Below are 12,787 nucleotides of genomic sequence, written 5' to 3'. Positions count from 1 at the left end.
GGTTAGTGAGTGTGAGCGTGATGGTTAGCGAGTGTGAGCGTGATGGTTAGTGAGTGTGAGCGTGATGGTTAGTGAGTGTGAGCGTGATGGTTAGTGAGTGTGAGAGTGATGGTTAGTGAGTGTGAGCGTGATGGTTAGTGAGTGTGAGCGTGATGGTTAGTGAGTGTGAGCGTGATGGTTAGTGAGTGTGAGCGTGATGGTTAGTGAGTGTGAGCGTGATGGTTAGTGAGTGCGAGTGTGATGGTTAGTGAGTGTGAGCGTGATGGTTAGTGAGTGTGAGCGTGATGGTTAGTGAGTGTGAGCGTGATGGTTAGTGAGTGTGAGCGTGATGGTTAGTGAGTGTGAGTGTGATGGTTAGTGAGTGTGAGAGTGATGGTTAGTGAGTGTGAGAGTGATGGTTAGTGAGTGTGAGAGTGATGGTTAGTGAGTGTGAGTGTGATGGTTAGTGAGTGTGAGCGTGATGGTTAGTGAGTGTGAGCGTGATGGTTAGCGAGTGTGAGCGTGATGGTTAGTGAGTGTGAGGGTGATGGTTAGCGAGTGTGAGCGTGATGGTTAGTGAGTGCGAGTGAAAGCGAGCGAGCGACACTGAGTGATGGTGCGAGCGAGCGACAACAGTGAGTGTGAGCGTGATGGTTAGTGAGTGTCAGAGTGATGGTTAGTGAGTGTGAGCGTGATGGTTAGTGAGTGTGATGGTTAGTGAGTGTGAGAGTGATGGTTAGTGAGTGTGAGTGTGATGGTTAGTGAGTGTGAGCGTGATGGTTAGTGAGTGTGAGCGTGATGGTTAGCGAGTGTGAGCGTGATGGTTAGTGAGTGTGAGCGTGATGGTTAGCGAGTGTGAGCGTGATGGTTAGTGAGTGCGAGTGAAAGCGAGCGAGCGACACTGAGTGATGGTGCGAGCGAGCGACAACAGTGAGTGTGAGCATACTGACCTCGGCCCCCTCCCCCGCTACCCCTCCTCCCCACCCCCGTGTGCCCCTCCCACCCCGCCGCCATCTTCCCCAGGGTAAGATCCAGAAGCACCAGGCGTTTGAGGCCGAGGTGCAAGCCAACGCGGGCGCCATCGTGCGCCTGGACGAGATGGGCAACGGCATGATCTCCGAGAGCCACTTCGCCTCCGACACCATCCGGGTACGCGGCGCCGGCATCGCCGGCATCGCCGCCACAGCGCTAGCAATGCCGCTCACCGGTGTCGCAGTCGTCGCCCTCACCGGCACCGCAACGCCACCGTGGCGACAGCATCGCCATCGCCGTCAATCGGCAACATCGTCATCGCCAGCGGCGGTATCGCCGCCGGCGCCGTGACACCACGGCACCTAGGCTGTCTTGCGGCACTGTCACGGCGCCGGCGTCGCCACCATCATCACCATCGTCATCACCAGCGCCATCGTCATCACCAGCAGCATCGTCACGATCGTCGCCACCAGCACCATCCTCACCATCGTCATCACGAGCACCAGCACCAGCATCGTCATCACGAGCACCAGCACCAGCATCGTCTTCACCAGCACCAGTACCGTCACCACCAGCACCATCGTCACCACCAGCACCATCGTCATCACCAGCAGCATCGTCACGATCGTCGCCACCAGTACCATCGTCACCATCGTCATCACGAGCACCGTCACCAGCACCAGTACCGTCACCACCAGCACCATCGTCACCACCAGCACCACCGTCGTCACCACCAGCACCACCGTCACCACCATCACCGCCGTCATCATCAGCACCATCGTCACCATTGTCACCACCAGCACCACCAGCGCCACCGTCACCACCGTCATCATCGGCACCAGTTTCACCACCGTCATCACCAGCACCGTCGTCGCATCACAAGCACGTGTCGCCATCAACAGCGCCGTCGTTACGGCATCACCGGCACATCACCGGCATCCCATCGGACCGCCGCCACCACCATTACGGCAGCACAGCTCTGCCGATGCTGATGCCGGTGCTGCTGACGCTGCTCGTGGTACCGACGCGAATGCTGACAATGGTGACGCTGCTGCTTGCGCTGCTGCTCCTGCTGCTGCCGGCGGTCCTAATGCTGCTGCCTCTGCCGGCGCTGCAGGCCCGTCTGGAGGAGCTGCGCCGCCTGTGGGAGCTGCTGCTGCTGCGCATGCAGGAGAAGGGCGTGAAGCTGCTGCAGGCGCAGAAGCTGCTGCACTATCTGCGCGAGTGCCACGAGGTCATGGACTGGATCAACGACAAGGTGCGTGGTGGCGCCAGCCGCCACGGCGGTCGGGGGGCGGTCGGGGGGCGGGTGGGAAGGAAGGGAGTGGGTGGGAAGGGAGTGGGTGGGAAGGGAGTGGGTGGGTGGGAAGGGAGTGGGTTGGAAGGGAGTGGGTGGGGAGTGGGTTGGAAAGGAGTGGGTTGGAAGGGAGTGGGTGGGAAGGGAGTGGGTGGGTGGGAAGGAAGGGAGTGGGTGGGAAGGAAGGGAGTGGGTGGGTGGGAAGGAAGTGGGTGGGAAGGGAGTGGGTGGGAAGGGAGTGGTTGGGTGGGACGGGAGTGGGTGGGTGGGACAGAAGGGAGTGGGTGGGAAGGGAGTGGGTGGGTGGGAAGGAAGTGGGTGGGAAGGGAGTGGGTGGGTGGGAAGGGAGTGGGTGGGAAGGGAGTGGGTGGGTGGGAAGGGAGTGGGTGGGTGGGAAGGAAGGGAGTGGGTGGGTGGAAAGGGAGTGGGTGGGAAGGAAGGGAGTGGGTGGGAAGGGAGTGGGTGGGGAGTGGGTGGGAAGGGAGTGGGTTGGAAGGGATTGGGAAGGAAGGGAGTGAGTGGGAAGGAAGGGAGTGGGTGGGTGGAAAGGGAGTGGGTGGGAAGGAAGGGAGTGGGAAGGAAGGGGGCGCTAGCGGCACGGCGGTGGATCAGGAGTGATATTGACCCCTTGTCACACCAACAATCCTAAACAATCTCGAGGCACCTTACTAACGCCACAGCGGCCCAGCTCCGCCGAGTTCCTCCACAGCGGCCCAGCTCCACCAGGTTCCGAAGAAGGGGGGCGTGTGGGGGTGGTTAGACGGGGGCAGGCTTGTGGCGGGGGGTGGGACCATTTCATCCTCGGCCTTTAGAGGACACATTCCTGGGATGGCCGAGACAGCTGGGATAGCTGGCATAGCAAGGGGCAGCTGGCGGGTGCGGTCGGTTAGCGCGCTCACAAGCCAGCGTCGGCGATGAACATATCCGAACCCGTCCTGGGCTCTCCTCTGGCTCGTGCCACGCTAGGTGCACGCACAAAGACCCCCTGGTGGTGGGGGTGTGTACTCGTCGAGACGGGGGTGGCCGGGCGTGGTGCCGGCCGCTCCCGCCCCCCCCCCCCCGCAGTGCCGGCCTTCGCAGGCGCTGCTGCTCGCTAAACGGCCCCCAACAGTCTGTTAAGGCTACACGGGGGTGGCGGGGGGGTGGAGGGTCGTTGTGCGTGCACCTAGCGTGGCACGAGCGCCGTGGTGACGTCGGCGGTTGTTGTGTTGCGTGTTGGTGGGGAGCGGCGGCGGCGCGGCTGTCACCGCGCCGCGAACCCGGCAGCACCGAGTTTGATTCCCGCCCGCGTCCGCCAATATCGGCCGGATTTGACGGCGCTCCACCCGCCTCTGAGCGAGCCGCGCCGGCTGCCGCTCGCTCGCAGCGCTTGCGCCCGGCAAGTCTGCCGAGGCTGCACGGGGGGACCTTTGTCTTTGCGGCCGCCGCTGCCAACCCCCTCCCCACCGCCCGGTCACCCGTGGGCATCGTTGGGTGACGGTGGACCGGGCTGTATCTGAATGAACCGCTGCCACCAAAAAGGCAAAGACCCCCCCCCGCCCTTTCCCCGTTATAGCCTGCGGAATGTTGGGCCGAGTGCCGTTAGCGAGGAGCGCCCATGAAGTTGAGTGTGCGGTGTAGTGCTGCCGAGTACGTAGTGGGCGGGCGGTGGAGTCGGTCGTGTGGTGTGCCGGGTGGGTGAGTGGGTGGTGTAGTGAGTGGGTGAGTGGGTAGTGTAGTGGGTGGTGTAGTGAGTGGGTGAGTGGGTGGTGTAGTGAGTGGGTGAGTGGGTAGTGTAGTGAGTGGGTGAGTGGGTAGTGTAGTGGGTGGTGTGGTGAGTGGGTGAGTGGGTGGTGTAGCTAGTGGGTAGTGTAGTGGGTGGTGTGGGTGGTGTGGTGAGTGGGTAGTGTAGCTAGTGGGTGAGTTGGTAGTGTAGTGAGTGGGTGAGTGGATGGTGTAGTGAGTGGGTGAGTGGGTAGTGTAGTGAGTGGGTGAGTGGGTGGTGTAGCTAGTGGGTGAGTGGGTAGTGTAGTGAGTGGGTAGTGTAGTGAGTGGGTGAATGGGTGGTGTAGTGAGTGGGTGAGCGGGTAGTGTAGTGAGTGGGTGAGCGGGTAGTGTAGTGAGTGGGTGAGTGGGTGGTGTCCGTGAGTGGGTGAGTGGGTAGTGTAGTGAGTGGGTAGTGTAGTGAGTGGGTGAGTGGGTAGTGTAGTGAGTGGGTAGTGTAGTGAGTGGGTAGTGTAGTGCGTGGGTGGTGTAGCAAGTGGGTAGTGTCTTGAGTGCCAAAAGCCACTCTCCGGTGACGCACACACACAGACATCACACACACACAGACATCACACACACACAGACATCACACACTAAGACAACACACACACAGACATCACACACACACTGACACAACAACAACAACCGCCATTCGCCACTAAGTGGCGGTGACGTTACCACGATGCTTGTGTCAGGCCATGTGCACCTTGAGGCCACGTGAAGTGTCGAACGCCCGCTGGCAGGAGGTCACGGGGCAGACCCAGCAGGTGCCACGGGTGGACTGACTGAGATGACTGAGATGACTGGCTGATGCACCACCTGTGCCCCCTACTGTGCCAACCTGCTGTGGTTTAGCTACCCGGCGCTCCGCTCGTTGTTGTGAGCGTCGCTCCTCCCCCCTCCGTTGTTGTTGGAGGGCGACTGCCTCCAACTGCCCAGTAGCGTCCTTCACGAGCCTCCTCCACAGAGGCCGATCTTGACACCGCTGGTACCAGTCATCGGCAAGTCCACTCAGCTCCACGTCCCTCCTGTACCACATCACTCCATCTCTTATCTAGCCCGTGCCGCGCCCGTTTAGCCCCCTCGATCCGGCGGAACAAAAGCTGTTTCGGCATGCGGTGGCTGGGCATGCGGGCTACATGACCCAGCCAACGCAGCCTTGCCTGCCGGAGGAGCTCACCGAGATCTTTCAAGGATTTGTGAGCTCCTCACACAATCTAGCCTGGTTAAACCCAGGATGGATCGTAGGCAGGCTAGCCTAAATGTTTTAACCGGCAAAGATGTTCCATTAGGGGGGTCCACATTTCGCAAGCGTAGAGAAGGGAGGGAATGACCTGTTTCGGCATGCGGTGGCTGGGCATGCGGGCTACATGACCCAGCCAACGCAGCCTTGCCTGCCGGAGGAGCTCACCGAGATCTTTCAAGGATTTGTGAGCTCCTCACACAATCTAGCCTGGTTAAACCCAGGATGGATCGTAGGCAGGCTAGCCTAAATGTTTCTAACCGGCAAAGATGTTCCATTAGGGGGGTCCACATTTCGCAAGCGTAGAGAAGGGAGGGAATGACCGTGGCCGAGAAGACCTGAAGCTTAGTGCGGAGCGACAGACCAGGTAGCTTCCACACAGCGTTATGCAACCGATGAATAGATATTGCCGCTCGACTGATTCGGAGTGAGACCTCTGCTGTTAAACTGGAGCTGGTCATAAGCACACTGCCCAGGTATGGGAAACTCTCCACTCTCTCCACAACTGCCCCCATCACCGATTGGGAGTTGTGGGGGTGGAGTGTCCGATGGTACAAAATACCCAGGCAAGTGCTTAGTGTTGGTGGGGCTGATGGTAAGGCCCCATCTCTTAGTGGCACGCTCCAGTCTCAGCAGCAGCGTCTCCAACTCCTCCTCTGAATGAGCAGCTATTACCAAAGACAACACACACACGCACGCACAGACATTGCACGCGCACAGAGCCTTGATTCATGCGCCACCGACCAGCGCTGCCACCTGCACCCCCTAGCGGCCTCCTTCCCCGCCTCCTGCTGCTGCTGCCATCGTGCAGACTCCAGCCTGGCTCGTGAGCACACACACAAAGACAATACCCCCCTGTAGCCTATAACAGACTGTAGGGGCAAGTGCTGTTAGCGAGCACCTATGAAGGCCGGAACGGTACATGAGGGGGCTGGTGGCCAACACCACCCCCGGCCGCCTTAGTCTCCCCAGCAGAGATGTTTAAACACACCGCACCAGGTGCTCATTCAAGGCTGAGTCGACCTAGGGGAGACCGGTTCAGATAATCGTCACCGGATGTTGGCCGTGAGCGGGAATCGTACCTGGGCCGCGGGGTTCGCAGCGCAGCGCGCTAACCGCTGCACCACCGCTCCCTATCACGCGCACACACAGACATAATGCATGCACGCACACACGGGGAGAGTGGGAGCGAGAGTGAGGGTGGGAGGGAGAGTGAGAGTGTGATGAAGGAAAAAGGGAGAGTGGGAGTGTGACAAAGGAAAGAGGGGAGAGTGGGAGGGAGAGTGAGAATGAAAGAGGGAGAGTGGGAATGAAAGGGGGAGAGTGGGGAGGGAGAGTGGGAGGGAGAGAGAGTGTGACGAAGGAAAGAGGAGTAGTGTGAGAGTGGTTAGGAAAGAAGGTTTACTGGGAGGGAGTGGGAGCGAGAGTGGGAATGAAAGGGGGAGAGTGGGAGTGAGAGTGGGAATGAAAGGGGGAGAGTGGGAGGGAGAGTGGGAATGAAAGAGGGAGAGTGGGAGGGGGAGAGAGTGTGACGAAGGAAAGAGGAGTAGTGGGAGAGTGGTTAGGAAAGAAGGTGTACTGGGAGGGAGAGTGGGAGTGAGAGTGGGAATGAAAGGGGGAGAGTGAGAGGGAGAGTGGAAATGAAAGAGGACGTGTTGGAAGGAGAGAGAGTGTGACGAAGGAAAGGGGGAGAATGGGAGGGAGAGTGAGAATGAAAAAGGGAGAGTGGGAGGGAGAGTGGGAATGAAAGGGGGAGAGTGGGAGGGAGAGTGGGAATGAAAGAGGGAGAATGGAGGGAGAGTGAGAATGAAAGAGGGAGAGTGGGAGGGAGAGAGAGAGTGTGACGAAGGAAAGAGGAGTAGTGGGAGAGTGGTTAGGAAAGAAGGTTTACTGGGAGGGAGAGTGGGAGTGAGAGTGGGAATGAAAGAGGGCTTGTGGGAAGGAAAGAGGGAGTGTGGGAGGGAGAGTGTGAAGGAAAGAGCGAGAGTGTAGAGAAGGAAAGTGGGAGAGTGGGGAGGCAGAGTGAAAGAGGCAGAGTTGGGAGTGTGAAGAGGGGGAGAGTGGGAGGTGAGAGTGGGAGGGAGGAGGGGGGGGAGCTGTCGGGATGGCGGTTCCCGTGGGAGCTCTACACAGCTGCTGCTGCTGCTGTCCTGGATGCCGCACTGCCCGGCGGCGGCCATCTTGTGAGCAGGCCTTTGCAGGGCAGCAGCCATTTTGTGTGGAGGCAGGTGGGGTTCCCCCCCCCCCTCCCTCCTCCCCCCTCCCTCTTCCTCCCCCCCTCCCCTTCTTCTCCCTCCCCTCTCCCCCCACCGCTCCATCCTGAACTGTAAGAGGACCAGGGCTTGCAGTTCGGCACCAGGCGGCAGGCCTGGTTCAGTGCTCCAAAGCAGGGGTGGGCCGTCCCTGTAACAGACCGAGAGCCAAAAAAGTAGCCATGACGAGTTCCGCAAAGAGCCAAGTGTATATAAGATGTCTGTGTGTGTGTGTATATATTGTCTCTGGAGGGGAGCGGTAGCGTAGCGGTTAGCGCGCTGCGCTATGAACACGGCGACACGGGTTCGATTCCCGCTCGCGGCCAACGCCAGTGACGATTATCTGAACCGGTCCCGGGCCTCCCCTAGGTCGACTCGACCTCAAATGAGTACCTGGTGCGGCGTGTAGTAAACATCGCCACTAGGGAGACAAAGGCGGTCGGGCGTGGAGCTGGCCCACCCACCCCCTCGTGTGCCGTTCTGGCCTTCATAGGTGCTCGCTAACAGCACTTGTCCCCTACAGTCTGTTAAGGCTATATGGGGGATCTTTGTCTCTGGTGTAGGTCAATCGGATTTAAAGGCAATGTACGGGTTATTATCGGAGCACGTTTGTTCGCGTGTTTTACCACTGAGTTGTCCTTCCAACACACCTCCGAATAGCACGGTTGGCTACGTACGGTGCGAAAGAAGTTCTACATGCATTCATAATTAGACTTGCACAGAGACCCATAGGCTCACATAGAGACCCATAGACTCACACAGAGACCCATAGACTCACACAGAGACCCATAGACTCATCACACAGACCCATAAACTCACACAGACCCACAGACTCATCACACAGACCCACAGACTCACACAGAGACCCATAGACTCATCACACAGATAACCATAGACTCACACAGACCCATAGTTTGTCTTTCCAGCGCACCTCCGATTAGCACGGTTGGCTACGTACGTTGCGAAATAAATTCAACATGCACACGTAACTAGACTCATCACACAGAGAACCCATAGACTCATCACACAGAGAACCCATAGACTCATCACACAGAGAACCATAGACTCATCACACAGATAACCATAGATTCATCACACAGACCATAGACTCATCACACAGAGGACCATAGACTCATCACACATAGACCCATAGACTCATCACACAGAGACCCATAGACTCATCACACAGAGACCCTTAGACTCATCACACAGAGACCCATAGACTCATCACACAGAGAACCATAGATTCATCACACAGAGACCCATAGACTCACCACACAGAGAACCATAGACTCATCACACAGAGAACCATAGACTCATCACACAGATAACCATAGACTCATCACACAGAGAACCATAGACTCATCACACAGAGACCCATAGACTCATCACACAGAGACCCATAGACTCATCACACAAAGACCCTTAGACTCATCACACAGAGAACCATTGACTCATCACACAGAGAACCATTGACTCATCACACAGAGACCCATAGACTCATCACACAGAGAACCATTGACTCATCACACAGAGAACCATAGACTCATCACACAGAGACCCATAGACTCATCAAACAGAGACCCATAGACTCATCACACAGAGACCCATAGACTCAGCACAGAGAGACCCATAGACTCATCACGCAGAGACCCATAGACTCATCAAACAGAGACCCATAGACTCATCACACAGCGACCCTTTAGACTCATCACACAGAGACCCATAGACTCGCACAGAGAGACCCATAGACTCATCACACAGAGACCCATAGACTCATCACACAGAGACCCATAGACTCGCACAGAGAGACCCATAGACTCATCACACAGATAACCATAGACTCATCACACAGAGAACCATAGACTCATCACACAGAGACCCATAGACTCATCACACAGAGACCCATAGACTCATCACACAGAGACCCATAGACTCATCACACAAAGACCCATAGACTCATCACACAGAGAACCATTGACTCATCACACAGAGAACCATTGACTCACCACACAGAGACCCATAGACTCATCACACAGAGACCCATAGACTCACCACACAGAGACCCATAGACTCATCACACAGAGACCCATAGACTCATCACACAGAGACCCATAGACTCATCACACAGAGACCCATAGACTCATCACACAAAGACCCATAGACTCATCACACAGAGAACCATTGACTCATCACACAGAGAACCATTGAATCACCACACAGAGACCCATAGACTCATCACACAGAGACCCATAGACTCACCACACAGAGACCCATAGACTCATCACACAGAGACCCATAGACTCACCACACAGAGACCCATAGACTCATCACACAGAGACCCATAGACTCATCACACAGAGACCCATAGACTCATCACACAGAGACCCATAGACTCATCACACAAAGACCCATAGACTCATCACACAGAGAACCATTGACTCATCACACAGAGAACCATTGAATCACCACACAGAGACCCATAGACTCATCACACAGAGACCCATAGACTCATCACACAGAGACCCATAGACTCATCACACAGAGACCCATAGACTCATCACACAGAGACCCATAGACTCATCACACAAGAGACCCATAGACTCAGCACACAGAGACCCATAGACTCAGCACACAGAGACCCATAGACTCATCACACAGAGACCCATAGACTCATCACACAGAGACCCATAGACTCATCACACAGAGACCCATAGACTCATCAAACAGAGACCCATAGACTCATCACACAGCGACCCTTTAGACTCGTCACACAGAGACCCATAGACTCGCACAGAGAGACCCACAGTTTGTTGTCCTCCCATCTCACCTCCAATTTGCGGGGAAGGCGTTATCTAGGAGACGGCGTTGCCACCATGGCAACGTGGAGTTGGCGGCGGTGGCGGCGGTGGCGGCTGCAGCGGTTGATGCGGTTGATGCGGTTCGCGTGGACTTGAGGCCCGGTGAGCACACCGTGGTTTCGCTTGGTGACGGAGTAACCCTCACCACCCGTCCCCGTCCCCCATCTCCCCCCACCCCCCAGGAGGCGATCGTGATGTCGGAGGAGCTGGGCCAGGACCTGGAGCACGTGGAGGTCCTGCAGAAGAAGTTTGAGGAGTTCCAGACGGACCTCGGAGCCCACGAGGAGCGAGTCAACGACGTCGACGGCCTCGCCAACAAACTCCTCGAGGTGCCGCCCCCCCCCCCCTCCCTACACCCCCCACTCCGCCCCCCCCCCCCCCCCCCCCAGTAGCTGCCGTACGGCATCGTGGAGAACGTGGTTGAAGGCTTACCGGCGCTGGTACCCCGGTCCCCCTTTGCCCTCTGGGCGCAGGAGTCGCACCCCGAGCAGCAGCAGATCGGCAAGCGTCAGGAGGAGCTGACGGCCGCGTGGCTCCGCCTCAAGTCGCTCGCCCTGCAGCGCCAGGAGAAGCTCTTCGGCTCCGCGGAGATCCAGCGCTTCAACAGGTGCGGGGTGGGGGTGGGGGGCGAGTGGGGGGGTGAGTGAGCGAGTGGGGGGGTGAGTGAGCGAGTGGGGGGGTGAGTGAGCGAGTGGGGGGGTGAGTGAGCGAGTGGGGGGGTGAGTGAGCGAGTGGGGGGGGTGAGTGAGCGAGTGGGTGAGGGATCCAGCGCTTCAACAGGTGCGGGCCGGGGTGGGGGGGGGGGCGAGTGGGGGGGTGAGTGGGGGGGTGAGCAAGTGAGTGGGAGGGTGAGTGAGTGAGTGTGGGGGTGAGTGAGCGAGTGGGGGGGTGAGTGAGTGAGTGGGAGGGTGAGTGAGCGAGTGGGGGGGGTGAGTGAGTGAGTGGGGGGGGGTGAGTGAGTGAGTGGGGGGGGGTGAGTGAGCTAGTGGGGGGGGTGAGTGAGCGAGTGGGGGGGTGAGTGAGCGAGTGGGGGGGGTGAGTGAGCGAGTGGGGGGGGTGAGTGAGCGAGTGGGGGGGGTGAGTGAGCGAGTGAGGGATCCAGCGCTTCAACAGGTGCGGGGCGGGGGGGGGGGAGAGTGGGGGGGTGAGTGAGCGGGCGGGGGGGTGAGTGGGGGGGTGAGCGAGTGAGTGAGGGATCCAGCGCTTCAATAGGTGGGGGGCGGGCGGGGGGGTGAGTGGGGGGGTGAGTGTGGAGGTGAGTGTGGAGGTGAGTGAGAGATCCGGCGCTTCAACAGGTGCGGGGTGAGCGGGGATTGAGCAGAGGGTGGAGGTGAGTGAGCGGGGGCGAGTGAGTGAGAGACGTGGGTCGGTGGAGTGAGCGAGCATGCGAGTGGGTGAGTGAGGGCGCGAGTGAACGAGAGGGTCGGTGATCGGGCGAGCGAGTGGGCGAGCGAGAAACGAGGCGAGCGAGTGAGTGAGTGAGGACTGACGAGAGCGGGTGAGTGAGCAAGAAACACGATGGGCGAGTGAAACGAGACCTTTGGTCACTGATGCCCAGCGAGCTGGCGGGCTAGCGGGTGAGAGACGAGGCGGGCGAGCCAGTGAGTGACAGGACGAGCCGGTGAGTGACAGAGCGGGTGAGTGAGTGACAGAGCGGGTGAGTGAGTGACAGAGCGGGTGAGTGAGTGACAGAGCGGGTGAGTGAGTGACAGAGCGGGTGAGTGAGTGACAGAGCGAGCCAGTGAGTGACAGAGCGGGTGAGTGAGTGACAGAGCGGGTGAGTGAGTGACAGAGCGGGTGAGTGAGTGACAGAGCGGGTGAGTGAGTGACAGAGCGGGTGAGTGAGTGACAGGGCGAGCCAGTGAGTGACAGAGCGGGTGAGTGAGTGACAGAGCGGGTGAGTGAGTGACAGAGCGGGTGAGTGAGTGACAGAGCGAGCCAGTGAGTGACAGAGCGGGTGAGTGAGTGACAGAGCGGGTGAGTGAGTGACAGAGCGGGTGAGTGAGTGACAGAGCGGGTGAGTGAGTGACAGAGCGGGTGAGTGAGTGACAGGGCGAGCCAGTGAGTGACAGAGCGGGTGAGTGAGTGACAGAGCGGGTGAGTGAGTGACAGAGCGGGTGAGTGAGTGACAGAGCGGGTGAGTGAGTGACAGAGCGGGTGAGTGAGTGACAGGGCGAGCCAGTGAGTGACAGAGCGGGCGAGTGAGTGAGAGAGTGGGTGAGTGAGTGACAGAGCGGGCGAGTGAGTGACAGAGCGGGTGAGTGAGTGACAGCGAGCCAGTGAGTGACAGAGCGGGCGAGTGAGTGACAGAGCGAGCCAGTGAGTGACAGAGCGGGTGAGTGAGTGACAGAGCGGGTGAGTGAGTGACAGAGCGGGTGAGTGAGTGACAGAGCGGGTGAGTGAGTGACAGAGCGGGTGAGTGAGTGACAGGGCGAGCCAG

The 12,787-nt window shown here is 58.6% G+C and overlaps 1 protein-coding gene across 7 annotated transcripts in view; it reads left to right on the top strand.

Moving 5' to 3' along the window:
* The window catches only part of SPTAN1 (spectrin alpha, non-erythrocytic 1), a 119,844-nt gene that overhangs the window by 23,743 nt on the left and 83,314 nt on the right, over window positions 1-12,787 (top strand). For all 7 annotated transcript variants that reach the window (XM_076056043.1, XM_076056041.1, XM_076056047.1 and 4 more), the window contains exons 4-7: window positions 1,003-1,128; window positions 2,069-2,209; window positions 10,530-10,676; window positions 10,821-10,954. In XM_076056043.1, the coding sequence (XP_075912158.1) occupies window positions 1,003-1,128; window positions 2,069-2,209; window positions 10,530-10,676; window positions 10,821-10,954 (548 nt within the window). The remainder of the gene's footprint in view (window positions 1-1,002; window positions 1,129-2,068; window positions 2,210-10,529; window positions 10,677-10,820; window positions 10,955-12,787) is intronic.

Source organism: Petromyzon marinus, chromosome 74, assembly GCF_048934315.1.
Source record: "Petromyzon marinus isolate PM22_M1 ecotype Great Lakes invasive population chromosome 74, UKy_Petmar_22M1.pri1.0, whole genome shotgun sequence".
NCBI lineage: Eukaryota > Metazoa > Chordata > Hyperoartia > Petromyzontiformes > Petromyzontidae > Petromyzon > Petromyzon marinus.
Note: the sequence above shows the minus strand (reverse complement) of the source record. Positions and strands in the feature narration are given on the sequence as shown.